Here is a 22,893-nt window from a genome sequence, read left to right as displayed (position 1 = left end):
CCGGAGTCAGATCCAACTAGAATGGACCAACGCTCCACATTTAGCAGGCTACTTTGTATGCCAGTCCTGCTGACGGCAAGTGATTGTCCCAGTCTGGTGGTGCTGAATAATTGATGATCTGATCACCCCTTGACCCACCATTTACAGTAAATCCACAGCTTCCCATCCACAAGCTGCCCATGAAACACTGCGCCCAATATATTCACAGCCGGTCCTCATTCTGCACCTGGTGTGTGTGTGTGTGTGTGTGTGTGTGTGTGTGTGTGTGTGTGTGTGTGTGTACTTCTATTGTTACGAAGAAAACATCCTTGCAAGATTAATGACATTCTTATCTGATCTGACCTCGAAGTCTAAACTGGTGTAGTTTATACCTTTTTTTTAAAAATTAAATACAAATTGACATTTAAAACAAACAACCATTTAAACTGCTGAGTTCATCAGTATATTACACACATTAGAAGGAACAAAGGACAAGTAGGTTTTTTTTTTAAGTTTTTGTGTACTTCTACTTCTTGTTTAACAGAGCAAATCAGCCGAGCAGCATTACGTACTTGTCATCACAATCAACTGAGCTGCTTGTTTAAATGTAAATGCTCTGTCGGAGTCCGCTCTCTTTTGATTTATCTCTGAACTCTGCTGTTGTCGAGTCAAACAAGATTTACCGAAGTCACTGAAGGGATGAGCTTTTTCCCGGGCCGGTGGGCTCCTGCCTCAGGCAGCCTATCTGTTATAGATGACTGCCGATCGGGACAGAGCAGAGAGAGGCTATCTGACTGCAGCCACTGACCTACATACAAAGTGAAGGGAGTAATGTCTATTATGTAAATTCCTCTGCCATCTTTTCAGGGAAACTGTGCCAACTTTTTTGCCCGGGGGCCTCTGCTGTCGGACTAATCCTTGTCCAATCTATCCCCATCTCTCACTCTCTCTCCACACACACAGTCGCCACGGTGACATCCATGAGCCTAACTTGTGACTAACTGTGCCAAAATGGCCATCAATTTAGAAACACATGTGCACTGTCTACCGGATGTTGTGCTGTCTTGTGACATAGCCTACAGTGCCTATAAAACATACTCATCCTATTTAGAGGTTTTATTGTGTAACTGTACAACACTGAAGTCGATTTTATTTATGCTAAACTTCAGAAAAGCCCTTTAATGTCAAAGTGAAAACTGATTTCTATAAAGTGATCTAAATTAATTACAAATATAATATTAAAAAAAATTAAGTGGTTGCATTTTTGGTGAATTTCAAGTCAAGAGTGAAAACACTTTTAATTATTTAGTCCAATAACACAAATGACAAATTTGCCTCGAGGGGCTTTACAAATTGCACAACAGTCCTTAGACGTTATCCATTGACTACACACAGACAGAACACTCCATTTAACTTATTAGCGTCGTATGACTCTAAAACCAAGTGGATGCACCAGAAAGACATTGCGTTTCTGTCTTGTTCCTGCACACATCTACCACACGGTGTCGCTGTTCTGAAGTAACGCCGCTATGGTGCCGCTGCACGTTGTTTCTCTCTAAGGTCAGAGTTTACTGCATGCGGAAGACGCTCTATGGGTTATTTTCTCTCTTATGTTTTTTTTTCTTCCCCTTGCAGCGTTTGGATCTTTATAAATCAGTTACGTTGCAATACGTTTGTTGATTTTCTTGCTAGGAGGCTAACTGATGCCAGGTAGGTGGCGGTGAAATCTGCTGTGATAACCGACGTTTGTAGCTAACGTTCAATATAACGTGAGACGCTCTCGGGACGTTTTGTAAGAGGTAGCTTCAAGCTAACGTTAACTAGCCCGTAACTAACGGCAACTAAAACACAATGTTAACGACACAAATGTTGGCTCAAAACAGTTTGCTCTTAACGTTAGCTAACTAGCTTAATAGCTAATGCGCTGCTCAATATGGTCTTTCAATTGTTATCGTTAGCTAGCTAACGTTAGTCATTTGATTCACTATTAATCAGCCCTCGAGTTTGTCTAATGCCAACTGAAGTTTAAATATACCGCTATGCGAATAATGTTACAGTTAGCTAACAGCGTTTACACGTTAGCATGCAACCAACGTTTGGTAACCTATCGTTTTCATTAGCTTGAAAATAGCTAATATAGCGTTGTTAGTAACTAGCTAGCTAACGTTACCTAACGTTGATGCTGGCTAGCTAATGATGTTTAGCTAGCTAATGATGTTTAGCTAGCTAATGATGTTTAGCTAGCTAATGATGTTTAGCTAGCCAGTGGTGTGATGAGACAACGCGCTAAAGATGCCACCAACACACCATCTGTAAACCATCATGTTTGGTTGTTGTCCACACAATAGTTTACGTATTCAGTGCTATTTCAAGAACGGCTAACATGTGCTAACAGTCTTCATTGTCTCTTCAACCGTCCTGCAGCTTCCCGTCATGTCTGCTACAATGACCACCATTGTCCACGATACTACAGAGGCAGTGTGCTTCTCCTCTGAGTACAACCTCTACCTCAAGCCCATTGCCAAGATGACCATCAGTGTGGCTCTGCCGCAGCTCAAGCTGCCGGGCAAGAGCATCTCAAACTGGGAAGTAATGGAGAGGATAAAGGCCATGGTAGCTCCGGATCAGTTCTCTGCCCTGCGCATCTCCAAGAGCACGATGGACTTCATCCGCTTCGAGGGCGAGGTGGAGAACAAGACGGTGGTCAAGAGCCTGCTGTCTCGTCTGGATGGGAAGAGCATCAAACTCAGTGGATTTACTGACGTGCTGAAGGTACGGCTGACATTATTGGATGACGAATCCCATGGTGAAACGTTGCTGACAGATGTTGCCCAACTCATTTATATCAATGAGAGTAAATAGTAGAAATGCAATGCAATTAAACGGCACTACAACTTACAAAATGACCATTACGTTGAATCGACACCTTTCTAAAACAGTGTCATTAAAAACCTTATTAAAAACTTTATACATTGCAGAGCCGCTTAAAATAATAAACTGGTAACTGAATGTATGTGCAACCCTTCTCTCTCTCTCTCTCTCTCTCTCTCTCTCTCTCTCTCTCTCTCTCTCTCTCTCTCTCTCCTTCCGTAGGTCCGTGCGATAGAGAACAAAGTGGACTTCCCTACGCGTCACGACTGGGACTCCTTCTTCCGCGACGCCAAGGATATGAATGAGACTGTGCCGGGAGAGAGGCCCGACACCATCCACCTAGAGGGCCTTCCCTGCCGCTGGTTCAGCCAGAAGGACAGCCCGTACCCAGACCGGCCCTCCGAAGAGGTCCTGATTGCGGTCTTTCAGACATTTGGCCAGGTGGGCTATGTTTCTATTTTTAACAGGACAATAACACAGGAATCACATTGTATTTCTGTTTATTTATCACAGGCGAGGCTGGTATTAGAGTATACATGTACAATCTTTGTAATTACTGTGTTCTTTTGGAGCACCGAATCTTACTAATAGCGACATAATGAGCGAGGTTAGAAAGGAACTGCTGTGTGGATCTGTAGTCCCACATGAAACTGGTTGATTCTGCATGTATTTAATCTACTAATACGCTGAAGTTATCTAACCTTCATTCCTTCAAACGATATAATTCAAAGAAGTCACCAAAAGTCACGCGTATCATATTGCCCCATCTTTTTGATCGTAGGTGCGTAATGTTGACATCCCCATGCTGGACCCGTACCGGGAGGAGATGCTGGACAAGAACTTCAACACATTCAGTTTCGGGGGTCATCTGAACTTTGACGCGTACGTCCAGTACCAGGAGTACGGCGGCTTCACCAAGGCGATGGACACTCTGCGCAGCATGAAGCTGATGCTGAAAGGAGACGACGGGAAGGCGGTGGCCTGCAACATCAAGGTACTGCAGGCTCTCACTGGCCTTGTTAATGGTTATGGCAAGAACACATATCATCCCATTTCTTTCTTCACGACCCGGTGTACATAATTGAACTTGATTACGTTGTTTGAATTCCTAAATATGTTCAATCCTAGAGAAATCAATCAGTCCAAACTAACAGGAAAACTTGAGTTTCACTCATGACTAAGGTGTCTAAAGAGACTTCTTTTCACAATAAAGCAAGTAGTGAACATTGCAAGATAGTGTGTTGCCAATCACAGTAATGGGAGATTACTTTGTTACATAAACGCTGTATTTCTACATTTAAAAAAAATCCCGATTCTGAAGCTCTTTTAACATATTGCTATTTTTTTTTTTTTTGCTAAGGGCATGTAAGAGCCTTTGTTTTACATTTGAGGCAACAAGTAAATTGCAGCTGCTGTAGTGACATTGCAGATTGTAACAATTGGATTATGTTGTTCAGAAACACTTAGCGGCTTTAAGACCTTTTAGCGGAATGAGAATTAAATCTGCGTTATCATCATTTCCAAGGTGATCAGGGTAGGAGAGAGCCAGACGTCTCGTAATCCACAGAAATCTAGACTAGGGTAGAGGAAGCAAAGGAAAGAAGGAAGTAAGATACCTGTACAGGCTGACATTACCACCACAGCACTAAAGATCCAAAACAACATCACAAATGCTCAAACACTTCTTCCAGGATAATTAAGATGCCGTTGTACTCGGTGCCATGTATACCATGAAACATCTTTTTGTGTGTGTGTGTGTGTGTGTGTGTGTGTGTGTGTGTGTGTGTGTGTGTGTGTGTGTGTGTGTTCCCTCAGGTGGCCTTTGACACCAGCAAGCACCTGAGTGAGTTGGCTCTGAAGAAGAGGAGCCTGGAGAGGCTGAAGTTACAGGAGCTGGAGAGGCAGCGGGAGGAGCAGAAGCGACGGGAGAAGGAGGAGGAGGAGCGACGGAAGGAGGAGGAGAGGTATGCCGGGGAGACAAAAGCGAAATGGAAAGCCGTTATCAAGAAGATAAAGATCGTTGTTTTAATTAGAGCAAGAAGTTACCGGCAATAACAGATGATCACTTAGGACGTTTTGCTTTTTTGCTCAGGAAACAGAAGGAGCAGGAGGAGGAGGAGAAGGAGAGGAGGAAGGAGGAGAGGATACGAAAGCGAGAGCTGAAGCTGCGGGAGAGGGAGGAGAGGAGGAACCTGAAGAAGGTGAGGCGGCAGCAGGAGGAGGAGCAGAAGAAGCTGCAGATGAAGATCGCCATGGAGGAGAGGAGGCTGCTGCTGGCTCAGCGCAACCTGGAGTCGATCCGTCTCATCGCTGAGCTTCTGGCCAGGGCCAAGGTACGCAAAGATCCACGACACGCCATCCGGAATGTCATTATACTGGGGATTTATTCATCTCAATTGTTTTACTTATCTGTACCGCCATTTTTTTCCCCCCTCCTCCTCTCCAGGACCTGAAGCAGCAGCAGCAGGAGAAACAGCGGGCCGAACGGGAGGAGCGGGAGAGGCAGGAGCATGCTCGACAAAAGGAGGAACTGGCTCGTCTTCAGCAGCTGGAGGCCTGCCGACGCAAGCAGGAGGAGGAGCTCCGGAGGGTGGAGGTGGAGAAGGAGCGAGCGCTGGAGCTCCAGCGGCGCGAGAAGGAGCTTCGGGAGAAACTGCTCGGCAACCTCGTAAAGAAGAGCAGCGGTAAAGCCGCCAGACCTCCGGGCACGCAGGAGCAGGCTGGCCCCGTGGCGGGGGAGGAGGCCTCTGCTCCCGGCGTCAACGATGTGATGTTGGGGGTCCTGGGCCGGATGTACGGAGTGAAGGCAATCGAGGGCGAAGAGAAGCAGGTGTCCAAATCCGGCGCGCATTCACAAGCGTTGGGCAAAAAACGAACACCGGAGGAGAGGCGAGCGGAGGAGGACACGAAGAAAGACCGGGAGGGAAGGAGGGAGGAGGTGACGAGGAGTAGGCACGGCAGGGAGCAAGCGAGGGACCGCAACCACTCCCGCAGAAAGAGGAGCTCCCACAGCCGAGGAAGGAGGAGGCGCTCTCACAGCTACAGCAGCAGCAGCAGGAGGAGGAGGAGCTCCAGTCGTCGTAGGAGGAGCCACAGCCGGAGCACCAGCTCCAGCCGGGACAGGAGCCGGAGCAGCAGCGGGAGGAGCTACAGCGGCGAGCGGAGCGGCAGGCACGGTCACCGGAGATACATCAGAGGCAGCTCTAGGACCAGCAACAAGAGTCGAGACGGGAGGAGTCCCAGCCATCACCGGTACAAGAGACACAGCCACAGCAGAGACCGGAGCCACTCCACACGATGCTAGTCATCAGCTTATTGATTTATGACTCATTAAGTCTCAGAAGAAGAATAGACGTTTTTGGCCTTCATGTAAGTAATATAACAGTGCACTGAATGGCTGGCGTTCTCCAGAATAAGGCAGCAGAAAACAAGACATCTTGAATATGAAAACAAACATTTAAGGCAGAATCAACTCCTCAGAATCAGCTGAATCTATATATGTAAGTGTACGCTGTGTGTGTAAAGGCATGTAAATCACTGCGGAGTTGCTTTTCCCTTATTTTTTATTCACTTGATTTTTTGATGCTCTTCTATTGAAGCTTCTGACTCAATCTGTCAAATCTTCAATGTTTACATTTAACAACTTCATGGCATAAAACACACAATTTACTATTTAGTTTTTTTTTTAATATTATACTTCGCCGTGTGTGAAACACATTGCGTCCACATTTAGCAGTGAAGTACACTGAAACTAACACGAGTAAACTTACTAGGGTGTTCAAATGTGGATGTTGAGGAGATTAACTGTCTGATAATTGTTTGAATTAAAGGAGAATATGATAAACTCGTGATATTTGTAGATTGACGCACTCGTCTGACCTTACTGTGAACAGCCTGTTGATGTAAGCAAGTAGTCTTTGTGCATGATTAACAGTCGGTTTTAATAAGTGGAAAGTACAAATGGTGTTTTTAATTTTGATGTGGCTCCCGCCTCTTCATCCACACTCACAGCCCGACGACAGGAAATGCAACGCGGCGTCGTTTACTGACATGATGTAAAGTTTCACACACTACCAATGTGTGATGGTTGCCGTAGTGATGGAAGACGTTTGGACTGCAGGCTGCTGGTCCATTACGAATGTGAAACGTCCACAGACCGTAAGAGACGCGCCTCTACGTTCAGGCTGATGTTACGGTCCTGTGTTAACCATTTTTAATGATAACAAAGTTTCAACTTACAAAGACTTTATTCTAGTTTTTCTTTTTAACATTTGTTTTAAATGTGAATAAGTTTGTTCAAAAAAAGAAGCGATTTGTTGAGTGACTTGCGTGAAGACGTATCGGCCCCCGACTCGTCCAGCTCTTTCTTCTGTCTTGATTTTGAGACCGGTCCAATTTCTTCAACACTTATTCCCCCCCAAAGTCCGTACCAAGTAGAAATGAGACGTTAGGATTCTTTCATGTTCACAATGTAGCGCTGGATACATTTCTATAGCCTTACTAATAGCTGGACAGACGGTTCTGTTGTATTCCAGCTTTGAGGAAGTCGATCTACTCCAATGTTTTTTTGTTTTATTTTGACAACGCTAAATCGTCATTGTTGCTCATCATGGCGATGCCCTCTTGTTCTGTGTGCCGTATGCTCACCATCTCTGAGAGCGTGTCATGCATACTCATTTAAATAAAAAGGTCATGCTGAAAACCTTGTCCTGTCACCTTCATTTTCGTGGTCATGGTTACGGTTTGCACCACTCTGTGTGCCGTCCACACGCCGCTGTGTGGATGAATCATGAATAATCTGATGTCTGAGTAAGGCATGCGACACGGTCATCCGTGAAGCTACCGTCGGGTCTCTCGGGCATAAAGTGCAATCGGGCCATATATGGAGAGGAGAAGGGGGCGTGTCAATCAATCAAATTTTGGGGTCATGAAAACACCTGTCATGAGAATGAAAGTCTCCATCTGAGTGATTATGAACAAGGCGGCAGTGTGTCGCCACAGAGTTGTTCCTTTGTCCGATGCAGACTGAGCCCCTGATCTAATCTGGGTTATCTGGGCCCTAATCAGCTTAGCCCACTGCTGCTGCTGGGGGGGCACTTTCTGTAGCTTTATCCAGGCTGTCCCTGCACACACACACACACACACATGTTGAAGTGACTGAGGAGCAGAACAAACTATCAGGGAAGTTCACTTTGCTTGGAGGAGCACAGCGTTCACGGTAGTTCTGTCCAGACCGTGGCCATGGCTGAGCGTCAAGAGACGGGTTCATCGGAGGGGACGCCTGCTGCTGCCGCTTACCCCAGAAAGATACTGGAGTATGTGGAAGGGTTCCTCATCTCAAAGGTAACGCACACATGTAGTGCATGCGCAATAGTGTAACGGATTTATTAATGTTCTACCTGGAACCGCAAGCCACCAGGAAACGAGGCTATGATCACGTGAGCCGTTTATTTAGCCAGGAAGTTGTTTGAAGATGATTGCTGATGGTTGCCATGGTTCTACAGAAGGAAATAAAGATTACAACATCTTGCTCAAATCAGGAGGTCTGCCTTTTTTAAATCATGTTGAATATTTGCACATTAAAGTAACTTTAATTCGGTCTATGAAATAAAATTGTTAAGCTTAAAATGTACTTCATATTACAAAACAAATTAGATCAGAGATGATCCGTTAATCATCTGAAATACATCATAGGCCCAATAATGGAAATGTATTGCTAAACACGGGTGAAAGTAATTCAAAGTTGATAACATTTCAACATATTAATGCTACAAGGACAGAGTTTCTTTAAAGCTAAAACAATAAGGTGATTAAACAATTAGTCAATTAACAGAAAGTTAATTGTTAACGTTTTTGATACTAATGTTTTTCATGCAAAAACACCAAGCTCCACCTTCTCAACTGTGGGATTTTCTGTGTAATATTCTTGGGTTTCAGTCTGTTAGTTAGAAGATGCCACCTTGGGCTCTAGAATATCTTATAGATCTAGTAATTAATTCAGAAATAACTGAGATTAACTAATTAAAAACAGTGATTAATTATCTGTTAACTGAAAAATACACACGGTGCTAATTAGCTTTTTTCCGATATCTTTGTGGCCATGTCAGTTCACTACACGTTTGATGAACTATTATCTAGATTCTACACTATGTTAGATACTGGATGATGAAGCTTTAATTGTATCATCACAATAAAGAAATCGTTGCAGGAGCAAGTGGTAAAAAGAGACGGACAAGAAAATTAGGATCGTAAATAAAAACAGTGTAAAGAATGAAATAATGTTCGTGAAGACATTACTGATGTCCATAAATACATCAATGACATACTTCAGCTATTCTTTCTATAGGTCCAGCTAGCCTGACAGTTTGTCTCCTTACTGTTTAGTCTTTCTAATCCTTTACTGTGCGTGATGGTGACCCACTCAGCTGAGTGCAATGAAGCGCCACACCTTCAATAGACAGATTGATACTGCAGGTCTTTCTGTTGAAATAACTCTGAAGCATCATAATAGTGTCGTCCTGATTAGTGTAAATAGTGCTAAATGTGACTAGAATTGTATTGGAAGAGATTGTTTAATTCTGTGGATTGAGCACTGCAGTCTATTTGACTTTGGTACATGAATGGTCTCTCTCTCTCTCTCTCTCTCTCTCTCACTCACTCACTCACTCACTCACTCACTCACTCACTCACTCACTCACACAGACGGTTTTCTCCGCCTGTGAGCTGGGTGTGTTTGATGCGTTGCTGGCTTCAGAGCGCCCCCTGTCTGCAGAGGAGATCAGTCAGGCGGTCGGAGCCAGTCTGGACGGCACAGAGAGACTGCTGGCTGCCTGCACCGGCCTGCAGCTCCTCAACACACACCAGGAAGATGGACGAGGTCAACACACACACACACACACACACACACACACCTGAAAACTCTCACTCTCTACTTATAGTAATAATGATAACACTCATTTGTTCTCGAGTGTTGCATCATAATTAAGGATTAAAAAGCACATGAATGTGTGAAACTAGATATAAATAAAACTCATGTAGAAGATTTCTTTAGTAGTCTTTTTAGTAATATGCAATTTTCATACTTCCATTTGTCATCGGACATTCTTTACATTTCCAATTGCTGCACCACCTGCTCACACACCTCCCTCTCAGTCTCTGCCTCCCTCGTCTACATTAAAGTTCAGACGTCGTCTCAACACCTGCAGTGATTCATTCACAGTCGCCTCCTCCTCTCCCTCCACTCGTTTCAGTGTCGTACAGCAACACGGAGCAGGCCAGTGTCTACCTGACCCGCTCCAGTCCCGTGTCCCTCTACCAGTCCATCCAGTACAGCTCCAGAACCATCTACCTCTGCTGGCACTACCTGACCGACGCCGTCAGGTCAGTACGCTGAGCTGGGTTTTTCTTCTTTTTTTTTTTTTGCCAATAAAAGTTAATTAGTTTAAGCTATAAAATGTTAGAGAAAACATTTTTCCTAAGCACAAAGCCGTGTGCAAACAAAAGTGTTGCAAGTATTCAATAATTGAAATTATAATTAAAAATATTTCTGTCCTTTTGATTTATTGACTGCTGGATTGATTGTTCTGTTTCAGTGTCAGATGTTTACCAGTTAACAGATTATTTAAATTCTCCATTTATATAACCATTTGTTAAACTCTAACTGATTACATTGATGTGATTTGTTCCATTGTGTTTGTCCCTCGTGGGTTAAATTGCAAGGTACTATAATTACCTGTACTTTAATACGACTATTTTCTAGAAGAACATCCGTTAATAGCCAAAATATAACTTGCAAAATGGCACAAACCAAAAGAGAAGCAACAATAAGCATAACGGGGGCCCATCTGCTTTATCAAATACTAAATGCAGTGCTATTTCTAAATAATGCACAAAGGATGGTATTCATCTAAATGAGCAAGAAGCGTATAGAATCTCACACTCTGGTGGGCGGTGAGGAGCTGTGAGAGGTTTGGTTTGTAGCCTGAGGATGTGGATTCCGGTCCTGCTTTTCTTTGTTTGAACGGTGTCTCGAGACGGATTTCAGTCTCATTGTTATGTCTGAGGGAGGACAGCCAGCCAGCAGCTCTCCAACAGCGTGACTGGATTCACTGTGGCTGACGAGTGAAACACTGAAAACAGACAGAAGTAAAGATTACATCTATAAAGGATAAAAAAAAAAAAGGCACCGTCGTCTACATTCATTATTTTTGACAGAAATATGTGAATTGACCTAAAACAGACGGTGAATTCATGTCGACACATTTCATCTACGTCAACTGTAGCGATGAGATGAAGCAGTGAGACAATCTACACCGAGGTGTGTGTGTGTGTGTGTGTGTGTGTGTGTGTGTGTGTGTGTGTGTGTGTGTGTGTGTGTGTGTGTGTGTGTGTGTGTGTGTGTGTGTGTGTGTGTGTGTGTGTGTGTGTGTGTGTAAAATCCTCAAATGATCACATATATGAATATTTGTGTCTTTGCGTTGTACCAGAGAGGGACGAAACCAGTATGAAAAGGCTTTTGGAGTCAGCTCCAACGACCTGTTTCAAGCTCTCTACAGGTAAGAAGCGGTCTTCAGGTGAAAACACAAATTCTTGCCAATTTACATTCCACCCCTGTCTCTCCATCTTAAGCCCGTCTGTCACTCTCGTCTCTCTTCGACCCTTAAAAAGAAAAACAACGGGATGTGTGAGGGAGGGAGGGAGGGAGGGAGGGAGCGGTGATGTGAGGAAGCCTGGAGCAGACTGAGAACATATCTGCCGTTGTCCTAAAGGTCTTGTGTGTGTTTATGGTATGTGCTGCCCACAGTTGTAACGCTTCACTGATCTGCCGGTCAGCAGTTTTCAGGGGGGTCACGCGCTCAAAGTTTCACACTTTTGTTGGCGGAGACGTTTTCGATCGGGCCTGCGTGAGGCACTGTGCTTTAGAATAGCAGTCCCAGAGGAACAGAGGCCGTTTAAAATCTGAAACACGGTGGACAAAACGGGCTGAAACGTCCTCCCTTCTTGTCGCCATCATGGCATGATTTGCACAAACCGTTGCGCGTCGATGGAAGGGGATCTGGTGCGCACAAATGGAAGATGAGACGGATGTTAAAATGCTGATTTGCTATTATTTCACATCCGAACCACGAAGTGAAATGTAGCGACACCAAATGTGCAGATGTATGAATAAGCTACACGCGCCAATTCAGCAGCAGTAGAAAGTAAAAACGGTGACATTTGACATTACTTTGCATGTGAATGCATTTTGTTTTCTTTGGATTTTTACACATCACTCAATCGATGTTTTGTACGTTTCTGGTTGCATACGTTGAATTATCTCTTTATCGGCCATTTTTGTTCTCATATCCTTTTTTTTTAAAAAAAAGCAGCTGATCTCACAAAAACTGCCTCATTAAAAAAAAAAAAAAAAACATGCAAAATGAGAATATTCAAATTAGGAACCATACACGCACACATAATGCAATACAACCTTGTGCAGATGAATTTGCAGTTCAGCTATAATTGATTTGAAAATGAAAAATATCCCGCGAGAAAAATGTCAACACCTGCGCACAATTGATTTCATGGGGAGTAGCAGTTGTTTGTCCCTGCTGATTTCCCCTGTGAATACTGTGGGTAAATTAGCAAAGGGGGGAAAACGAGCTCTGAAGTCACTCACTGCTCTCTCTCTCTCTCTCTCTGAGCTCTGAGCTCTGAGCTCTGCAGCAGGAGCAAGAAGATTCAAAGCTGGCTGGATGACTCAGACTCCTGTTTACTCAGCGCCATCTCGCCAGGACTGCACCTGAATAATTTACAACCAAGAACCGTCGAGAGCTTGAATTCCCATATCTGAGAAGTCAGAAAAGATTTGGAGCGAAGAGAACTTTAGATTTAGAGAGATTTTTAAAAAATACAAGACATTGCAAGGAAGAAGTTTTTACAGATGAGTAGATGAGTTAATTCCAGAGCATGAAGTAAAAATGTAGTTAATTGATCGATAAATGCAACAAAGTAAATGACATGGTATTAAATGTCATGTTTTTACAGTACATTGTACGACAATGAGTAGATTTACAATGAGTATGTTTGCTAGATACAGTGAGCTTTTTAGGTTTGTGTGTTGGAACATATGCTGGTCATGAAACCTGGGTTATCCAAATGCTGTGAGATGCACACAGTGTACCAATCTTCACAATATATTATTCTAGCTATTGGTTTGTATTGGCAGTGAAGTATACAAGATGTATGACTGATGACGGTACATCACTGCAACTTTTGGATTGGAAAGCTACTGCCAAATTGAAATTTAAGCCACAATTTGAAAATGTCCAGCTTTGGCGCCGTCCTGTGGTATCAAAGGAGACTGACACAGCTGAGATAATTGGACAGAAAGGACACATGGACTGCACCAGTTTCCAGTGACATCGTCACATTTTATTCTGCAACCAAAGAGAAACTATTAGATTTTTTTTCTCCGGGACGTTCCTGGATGTGTCTCAGCACAATGGGACAATACCGTCCTGCAACAACAGATTCCAATAATCAAACTATTTATTTTGTAGTGATCTATTTTTTTTTTTTGCAAGAGGTGAAAGCAAAGTCAAAGAGGACCATACTTTTAAATAATAGCCGTCAGTCTTTTCTTCTATTGTTGTTGATGAGAATGGGGAGGCTAAAGCATCAAGACAGCTGTAACACACACACACACACACACACACACACACACACACACACACACACACACACACACACACACACACACACACACACACACACACACACACACACACACAGTGATCAGGCAGCCGTGAGCCAGAACTCAGTCGGCACAGATATGACAGAGACCTGCAGGGATGCTGAGGAGTAGCAACACGTCTGTGCAGAGAGCAGTCGGATCACAAACCACCACGATGTTATAACAATGTGCATAAGGACAGATGTAACCAGGCTGAGCACATTTTCCTCAACATGATTGCAGACTGCACGAGGTCGTGGGTTTGTAAATGTACTCAATCGGAGACAAAAAAAAAAAAGAGCTGCAGATGTTAGCGTTGGGGGGCATTCGATAACTTGCGTCCAAAAATGTTCTCAAATTAAAGCTGACAGTCTGCTGTTTGGCCTCACAGTCATTTCATCTTTTCACATCCGATGTAATCAGAGTCTGAGGCTGCAACAATGAGTCACTTTCAAAGTTCCTCTGGAGGTCACTGTGTCATCTGAAGTTGCGTCACATATCAGATGGCTGATAACTACGCTGCAGTGAAGTTTGACGAGTGAATACAATTCTAGTGTTACGTGTGTGTGTGTGTGTGTGTGTGTGTGTGTGTGTGTGTGTGTGTGTGTGTGTGTGTGTGTGTGTGTGTGTGTGTGTGTGTGTGTGTGTGTGTGTGTGTGTGTGTGTGTGTGTGGACCTACAGCAGGCCAGAGTACTGGGTGATGAGGTGGAGATTCCTCAGAGCAGCAGCAGTCACCACAGGCTCTTCTGTTCTGCTGCACCCTGTCTCACACACACACACTGTCGCCATGGGGAGAAACATTGTAGATGAGGAGAGGCACTGTGTGTGTGTATTTGACTGTTTATTGTGGACATAGAGCAAGTAGAACCTTGGGTGACGGCTTACAGAAAATGATAAAGGAAGTTTGGCCTCGAGACACGAAGACTTAAATGAAAATGAAACTGCTTTGTGTGTGTGTGTGTGTGTGTGTGTGTGTGTAGGTCTGATGAGGAGATGGTGAAGTTTATGCAGTTGATGAACTCTATTTGGAACATCTGCGGTAAAGACGTAATCACGGCCTTTGACCTTTCGCCTTTCAACATCATTTGCGACCTTGGAGGTAAGTGTGTGCGAGAAGGTGTGTATTTATCCCGTCACCATATATCATTTCCATAAGGTTGTGGGTTCACAGTCATTAACATTTAATACAGTCATGTGTTAACTAAAAGACAGCTGGCTAAGCCACACACACACATATTAACACAGTACATTGTGTGTGTGTTGCACAAAAATGCACACAATCAACTGTGACCTTTATTAAACCCCCCTCCAGCCTCTCTGAAGTTAATGACTCTTTGTAAATCAGTCACACACACACACACACACACACACACACACACACACACACACACACACACACACACACACACACACACACACACACACACACACACACACACACACACACCTCAAAGTCACCTCCACCTGGAGTTTCCCTTATCCTGTCAGAGATGCATTGTTGCCAAGTACTAAAATGATTAATTACTGTTATTATTAATTACTACATTTTTTTTTTTTACAAGAAACAACAACAACAAATACAATGTAGGAAAGTGGTGTTTTCTATGGCTTTCTTTTACATTAAAAAGGTTCATGCATAGTGGATAAACTCAACAAGGCAACAGTACAAACACAACAGAAGTGTTCACAGAGAGTAATTAAAGTATTCAGCCATGTTTGTCACAACAGTCTATTTATGTCAGCCTTCTTCTTACCAGGTAATGGCTGTAACATTGGAATTTGTAGTTCAACGACCAAGAGAATAAAACAAAATGAATCGTTAATGCCCATCATTTTTCATAATAAATAAGAAGGGAAAACGTGTAATTCCAATTTGCTGCAAATCATTGTAGATTCCATCCAACTGAACAGCTCTGAATGTAAAATGTATGAATGTGGAGTAAGATGTTGTCTTCTATGAATGCATAGCAGTAGAAAGGTATCGCTTCCTGGACCCATCTCCTCTGTTGTTGTTCTTTTTTTTTTTTTTTTTTTTTTTTTTTTGGTCAAATAAGATTTATTTATAAAGTGCCTTTTTGAACAGAACATTTCTTACAAAATGGTTTACACAGAGAGCAAAGTGCACAGGGATGAAAAGGAGAGGATAGAGTAAGACTGAACAAACAGAACATGAGCTCCACAGTGTGAGTTCAAAGAAATGCTGAACAACTAACACAGAGAAGGATCAAAAAGAAGAAAAACAAGTAGAAATGAACCTTCTGTTCTGTCACAGGACTTTTCATCTCCTGCTGAAAACATCTTGATATGAAGAATACGGGGGGGGAAAAGCTTTTGTCTGAGAGATGTTTCATTTTGAACCGAGAGCTGAACGATGTCTCCACTCTTGCACGCGTGTAGATGATGGATAATAATGAGTAATAATATCAGTAATGGAATAGGAATAATGAGGTCTCTAAGACAAAATGTTAAGTCTGCGGCTCTGTCCATTAGACTATAGCCTCTGCGTGATCGTCACATTTAAATGATCCAGCACATTACCCACGAAAGCCCAGAATCACCAAGGTGTTAAATCGGATTAGAGGTTGACGTACGAGCATTGTGCAGAAACCCAGACTCGGATGTATTTTAGTTTCACAAAATTGGAAAGAAAAGGCCTCATTATCTATCAAGAAAGCCACGCGGTATAAGCAACGTTTTACATGCACAAGTGAGTCTCCATTTTCTCTTTATTAATTACTACAAAACTGCAGCATTTGGACTCGCTGAGGCAAAGAAATGGCAAGCGACTCACTACGGACACTATTTGTCACCCTTCTGTGTGTGACACCTCAGCTGACCACACGGGGGAGCTGTGAAGCCACTGAAAAGCAGACAGACACGCGCATGTATATACACACACGCACGCACGCACGCACGCACGCACGCACACGCACACGCACACATGTAGACACGGACACGCATCCGGGGCAGTCCTCCTGTCTTTTCTTTTCTCTCCTTTTGTGACTTCCTCATCGTGAGGTTTGTGTGTTCGTATTTCTGCATCGAGGCACAGCAGCGAAAAAGGAGCGTGGGCAGCGGGAGTGTGAAGGGAGCGACTGCAGCGTCCCATTAAGACTTATTCTCCCACACAGCATCTGTTGTGTCTGCACACACCTGCTGCTCAGGTGCTCTGCCTGTCTGTCTTCTCTGTCCCTCTGCACTACTTTCTGCCAACTTTGCTGACTTTCATCCAAATCCACGAGTCCACGGTGGACGTCTAAGGTGGTTTGTCCTACACTGACTGCCTACACACAGCTCTATTTTTAATGTGACATTTAACATGCATTTCAATGGTATGTTTTCCCTAAAAATGAATAATCAACTTAAAGGTTACTGCAACTCTGAGGAAATGATATATTCATGGTTTTGAAGCGCAGTGGCTTTTTAAAAAATGTAAACAGAAATCCAGTTGCAGATGGAGAGTCTACATAGACAGTATTATAAGACATTTATCCAACCCAAAACATGCTTATATGAGAATACAACTACACTCAGTAATATAGTGGTGCAATGCACCAGATTTGTTTTGTTTCTTAATGAAAAGGTCACACATATGACTATGTCAAATTATGTACAGTAAGCACAGAAACCATAATAGTAGAGAGAGAAAAATACAACAAATATTCCAGACTGACGGGCTTTTGTAATTGTTACAAAGGATTCCATTAACAAACTGAGGCAGCCAGGTTAGCTCAGGGTCTGGTACAGCGTGTTGTTTGGTTTTGCTCCTCCTCAATGCTCTTTGATTCTTCTCCTCTGCTAACCCCTGTTTGATGTGAGTGTGAGTGTGAGTGTGTGTGTGTGTGTGTTTAAAAAGGCAAAGTCTTGTAAAAATACAGACTACTACAGTAGCAGCAGGTCATGTTAGGAGAAAGGCAGCACCGGGCAGACAGTTTGCCGCCTGTGTGTGTGTGTGTATATATATATATACACACACACACACACACACACACACACACACACACACACACACACACACACACACACACACACACACACACACACACACACACACACACACACTGTAGTTGGCTTTGTAGGTTTGGCAAAGGGAGATCCTTTGATCCTGTATTCCACTACTGACTTTCCATCACTCTATCCCCTTCATACATTCTTCATGTACCTCTCTCTCTCTCTCTCTCTCTCTCTCTCTCTCTCTCTCTCTCTCTCTCTCTCTCTCTCTCTCATACACTTCCTCACCCTCTGTTGTAGAGTTTGCATGTGAGTCACGACTGCTGATAATAATGCTGCCAAAGCATCAAAGTCATCGGGTCTTACCTCTGCCTTTACAAAGAGTTACTGCTCTCTCTGTTAGGAGGACAGTAAGCAGAACAAGACTGAGAGTCCAGGGTCATGCTAGAAGGCCTGTGAGCCTGAGCGAAATGCTAGTGTCAGCATGCTAACGTATAATGTTTACCATGTTCACTAGTTTAGTTTCAGAATCTAGATTTAACATAAAGTACAGCTGATGGGATGTTTTAGGAGTTATTTGGTTATAAACATATTAATCAAGTATTATACAAATCTAATGATTTGTATAATGAAGATCCCCCAAGTAATACAATTCATCCTCTGTGGACCATAAATGTCTGTTCCAAATACCTCTGCAATCAAACCAATGAGTTAAGACATTTTGATTAAAAAAAACAAGTCTCATGGAGGCACTGACAGAAATCAGGGGACCACGAATTAGGATTAATTCCCTGGGGACCATGAACGTGCACGAGTACCAAATTCCATCGCAGTCCTTCCAATAGTTGTCGAGATATTTCGGTCTGGACCAAAGTGGTGGAACAGACCGACATTAACTACAATTACAGCCCCGTGGTTGTATGCCACCTTCAACCAAACACGTTGCTGTTTGCCTTTTTTTTTTTTTTTTAAATGTCATAATTTTATACTCGACATTTCAGTGAATCTGTCATAATTAGCACATGTATATTTGTGTTTTGTGAGGTCACAGCGAGGCGTAGCGACAAGGAATTTCAAATGCATTAAAATGTAAAGCTTTATAGACATAAGCATGTGAAATCTGGTTAAGCCAGAGCAGAACAACAAAAAAAAAAAAAAAAAAAAATGGGATGTGTCTGTGTTTGCTTTTCCCTAGATGAGATTCCTGAGTAAGATTCATAGACAGCAAGCTCTGCTCTCCGTTCCTGAATAAAGCATGTGGCTCTCAGTCACTCTATATACAGTTCAATCCACTCTGCTTTATTGGCATGAATGTTAGATGAACCACATTACCTCGGCCGCCACATACATCTGAATACAAATCATGCAAATAAATATTAGGTGCATACCTGAAAGCATCTGTTCCGCTCGTGTGACTCCGTGTGTGTGTGTGTGTGTGTGTGTGATGCACTAGCTTGTTAATGACAGTTGTGTGTATTCATTCATATCTCTCTCTCTCTCTCTCTCTCTCTCTCTCTCTCTCTCTCTCTCTCTCTCTCTCTCTCTCTCTCTCTCTCTCTCTCTCTCTAGGCTGCAGTGGAGCATTAGCCAAGCAGTGCACGTCAGCCTACCCAGCATGCACTGTGACGATCTTTGACCTCCCCAAGGTGGTGCACACGTCGAGGGAACACTTTGTCACCGGGGCCGACCAGAGGATAGGCTTCCACGAAGGTAACGCCGGTGCAGATGGACGGACCCCCTTGACATTTATAATCGCATACAGACAGTTCAAGTGTGATGACTGACACACACACACACACACACACACACACACACACACACACACACACACACACACACAGTAGGAGGAATTTCTTATTTACACAAACTGTACTAATATGTTAAAGTACTTAACAATTCCAACACAATAGCAATAATTCAGCTATGGGTGAAGGGCCTCTTTTATAAAGGTGCTATTGGATATGACTTAAGAAGATTAAAGAGCTTGCTTTAAGAAGAATAAGTGCTGAATTCCACCAGCTAATACTTTTGAGGTGTGGTTGTGGCACGGTTACAGTCTGCCTGACTGCCATCACTCTTGTTTCCTTCTCAAAGCACAGAGAAAAGATGGGAAAACCCTCTTTTGAAGATATTTCTTTTCAATCATAATGTAACGACGGTGAAGTTAAGATGGTGTTGCCTTGAAATTTCACACTGCGACGGTGTGAGAAAATACCTGAAGTGTTTCAGCTCTGTGTCTGAGCAGCATTCAGTTAATATACAATCAAGTGCGACTGTGTTCCGAAGACGAAAGCAGATAAAGACACTGTTGATAGTCACCCGTGTGCTTCCATGCTCCCGCTGAACTCTTGCTATTGGACAGAAAATGTTGTGTCAATTTATACCTCGCTCTTTGTTATGTTGGCTCTCCAACAAAGCAGCTGATTTCAAATAAAAAAAAAAAGTTCACAGAAGCCTGTGATCTTGAAAACCCAGAGCCAGAATCAATCTTGCCTCTCCTGCTGCTCTCGTGGCCTCGGTGGTGCTGAACACAACGGGAGCTGTTAACGTGGACAGCATGAAAAAAACAACAACTGAAATGGACTGATTTTTGAGCTCAGACTTCTGCACTTCATGTTTACTTGGAATATTGCAACTACACAAATATAATGGGCAGCGAGGACATGTAGTTGAATGAGGGACAAGCACACATGCTTTCATTTTATTACTGTTTGTAGAGGGTCAAAAAAAAAAGAAAAGAAAAGAGCTATAGCTGGAAATGTGTTGTGTGCTTTTGAGATGATGCGATTTGAACAGACATTACCCCGTTTGGATGTAACCATTAATTGAATCATTGTCTTGTTGCAGGAAGGCGTGTCAACAGAATTAATAATTATGTGAAATAATGAACAGGGTCTCAGGAATTGTGTGTGTGTGTGTGTGTGTGTGTGTGTGTGTGTGTGTGTGTGTGTGTTTAGGGGACTTCTTTAAAGACCCCCTGCCAGAGGCTGACCTCTACATCCTCGCCAGAATCCTCCACGACTGGACAGACGAACGCTGCATAGAGCTACTCAGCAGAGTCTACAAAGCCTGCAAACCAGGTGTGTGTGTGTGTGTGTGTGTGTGTGTGTGTGTGTGTGTCTTTGAGAGTGAGAGGGATGAGCACTTTTTTTTTTTTTTCCCCTCTTGAAATGAGATGGCAGATTGTATCCCACAATGCAGCTGATCCCAGAAAAATCTGTCCTTGTGACTTTGATCAAAGACAGACGCACACAGCAGCAGGCGTTATCAGGAGGCAGGAAACCCTCTCATGTGTTTTCATAATTGTGTGTGTGTGTGTGTGTGTGTGTGTGTGTGTGTGTGTGTGTGTGTGTGTGTGTGTGTGTGTGTGTGTGCGCACAAGAGGGGAGAAAAAAACAAAGAAATAAACTAAGTAGAGACGTGTACACTGGACAGAGTACAACCTGTTGTATGAAGTCGTTTCTCAGATAGTAGACATTTTCTGCAGAGTCAAGTTTTGACTGAATCGCACGGGTGTTACTAATAACATTGCAATGCAGCAATTAACAGTGCTAATAGTTACAACTGTGCTCAACAAGTCAAGATGTCAGCTTTATCAATCGGGCCGAACAGTAATGCTATAGATGAGGTTTGTCAGGCGTCTGCGTCAAATCAGTCCAAGAGAAAAGAGGAAAAAAAAACGAACAAAGAGGAAGGAACGACGCACTTAACAGCGCTGTTCTTCTGGTCCGTCCTGCAGGAGGCGCTGTGTTGCTGGTGGAGGCGTTGCTCCACGAGGACGGCTCTGGCCCGGTGACGGTGCAGCTCTACTCCCTGAACATGCTGGTACAGACGGAGGGCAGGGAGAGGACAGCTGCTCAGTACGCCGCCCTGCTAGCTGCCGCCGGCTTCACCGGCATCCAGCACCGCCTCACCGGGAAGATCTACGACGCCGTGCTGGGACACAAAGAGGCATGAGGCCGACGGGTACGGCCGCTCGGGCGCCAGGACCGAAAACTAACACCGCCTGGAAAACATCTCTTTTTTTTTTTTTTTTCTTACTAGAACTGTACTATTTTTGGATTTCTTTTTAAATGTCACCTTAAGTTTCTTCAAATAAAAATAAAAAGTTTCTCACCGTTTTGATAACACCATATTTCTGGATCGGCTTTTTCACTGAATCTGTTAGATGTGACCGTGGATAAGTGGAGAGCAGTTATCAATCAGAGGGTCGGCGGTTCGATCCCCGGCTCCAGCTAGTCTCATGTCAATGTGTCCTTGAGCAAGATACTTAACCCCAAAAATGTCTCCAGTAGCTGCGTCTACAGTGTGTAGATAGATTCTGAAGTGTAAGTCGCTTTGGATAAAAGCGTCTGCTAAATGACCGTAATGTAATGTAATGTAGATCTCTGACATATGTGTGTTCTGGACAATCATTTTAAATATCTTTCCTGTAAATTATGAAAACTAACTGGAAGTTTTACCACTGTAAATCTGCAATGGAACAGTGTAGAGCACAACATATCAATCAAAAAAAACATTGAACCTGAACTTCACACCAAATCCACTTGTTTGAGCCGAAATCCGAGCTGATGACATTGGGCGAGTCCCGGCTACACCCTGGACGAGTCTACCATAGGGCTGACTCATAGAAACAGACAACCATTCATGCTCACATTCATACCGACGGGCGATTTTTTTTTTTTTTTTAATTTTTTTTTTTTAGGGTCATTTAACCCAAGCTGCGTGGGGAGAACGTGCAACACCATACAGACGGCCTTGGCTAGCGGGACGCAGCGTTCACTTGCTCTTTAAATCAACACTGTATGAAAATAGTGACATGTTGCTTAAAAAAAAAAAACGCATATTTTAGCCCTCAATTGGTACCCAAGTCCTGTTCCAGCTCTAGTCATTCACGTAAGGGACTAATCCCAGTGCAGCCTGATTCTCCTGTAAATGATTAGCGGCACGCCGCAAAAAGGTCGACCTCTATCAGATGGTGTGCGGCGGTGAGCTTTTCAGTCTCGTCGCTTCTTTGCACATCTGTTCTCGTCAATCGCTCCGAAGCCCCCCCCGCGTCCCAACCGCTCGCCTCCTTTGCCGTTCTTAACGGCGCAGTAAAGCTGTAAATCTTCCCTCACAATGACCCGGCGTGCATCTTCTATTCCACCCGTCTCTCTCCTCTTCTGCAGATATCGGCCCTTTTTTTTTTATTTATTAAATTCAGCCCGTCGTCGTGCTCCACCGCTGACGTTTGAGCAGATCGACACTGGTTGTCGGTGAGAGACTTCAACCACCACCAAGTATGACTGGATATAATACATATTCAGTTGCATTAATACTGTTATTTATTAGGCATAACATTAGGGCATGCTAAAAGATAGTTGCACAAAATATG

At 43.5% G+C, this 22,893-nt stretch overlaps 2 protein-coding genes across 2 annotated transcripts; both read left to right on the top strand.

The window, feature by feature from the left end:
- The first annotated feature begins 1,540 nt into the window (after positions 1-1,540).
- Positions 1,541-7,552, top strand: akap17a (A kinase (PRKA) anchor protein 17A). The gene is made up of 7 exons (XM_068737421.1): positions 1,541-1,689; positions 2,404-2,751; positions 3,073-3,291; positions 3,632-3,844; positions 4,666-4,814; positions 4,943-5,183; positions 5,297-7,552. The coding sequence occupies exons 2-7, from the start codon at positions 2,413-2,415 to the stop codon at positions 6,152-6,154; spliced, it is 2,019 nt and encodes a 672-aa protein (XP_068593522.1). The 5' UTR covers positions 1,541-1,689; positions 2,404-2,412; the 3' UTR covers positions 6,155-7,552.
- Positions 7,553-7,877: 325 nt separating this feature from the next.
- Positions 7,878-21,473, top strand: asmt (acetylserotonin O-methyltransferase). The gene is made up of 8 exons (XM_068734380.1): positions 7,878-8,193; positions 9,553-9,727; positions 10,101-10,230; positions 11,337-11,405; positions 14,546-14,664; positions 19,086-19,226; positions 20,474-20,596; positions 21,256-21,473. The coding sequence occupies exons 1-8, from the start codon at positions 8,092-8,094 to the stop codon at positions 21,471-21,473; spliced, it is 1,077 nt and encodes a 358-aa protein (XP_068590481.1). The 5' UTR covers positions 7,878-8,091.
- Positions 21,474-22,893: the final 1,420 nt, after the last annotated feature.

This window comes from Cebidichthys violaceus, unplaced genomic scaffold (genome assembly GCF_023349555.1).
Source record: "Cebidichthys violaceus isolate CVI_PGR_0920_01 unplaced genomic scaffold, fCebVio1.0.p SCAF_11, whole genome shotgun sequence".
Taxonomy (NCBI): Eukaryota; Metazoa; Chordata; class Actinopteri; order Perciformes; family Stichaeidae; genus Cebidichthys; species Cebidichthys violaceus.
Note: the sequence above shows the minus strand (reverse complement) of the source record. Positions and strands in the feature narration are given on the sequence as shown.

Bases quoted from the DNA above. Each gene is read 5' to 3' on its own strand.
- akap17a (XM_068737421.1), top strand. From the start codon at position 2,413: ATGTCTGCTACAATGACCACCATTGTCCACGATACTACAGAGGCAGTG. The intron at 3,292-3,631 runs GTGGGCTATGTT...TTTTGATCGTAG, and splicing joins TCTTTCAGACATTTGGCCAG to GTGCGTAATGTTGACATCCC. The intron at 3,845-4,665 runs GTACTGCAGGCT...GTGTTCCCTCAG, and splicing joins CGGTGGCCTGCAACATCAAG to GTGGCCTTTGACACCAGCAA.
- asmt (XM_068734380.1), top strand. From the start codon at position 8,092: ATGGCTGAGCGTCAAGAGACGGGTTCATCGGAGGGGACGCCTGCTGCT. The intron at 8,194-9,552 runs GTAACGCACACA...TCACTCACACAG, and splicing joins AAGGGTTCCTCATCTCAAAG to ACGGTTTTCTCCGCCTGTGA. The intron at 9,728-10,100 runs GTCAACACACAC...CACTCGTTTCAG, and splicing joins ACACCAGGAAGATGGACGAG to TGTCGTACAGCAACACGGAG.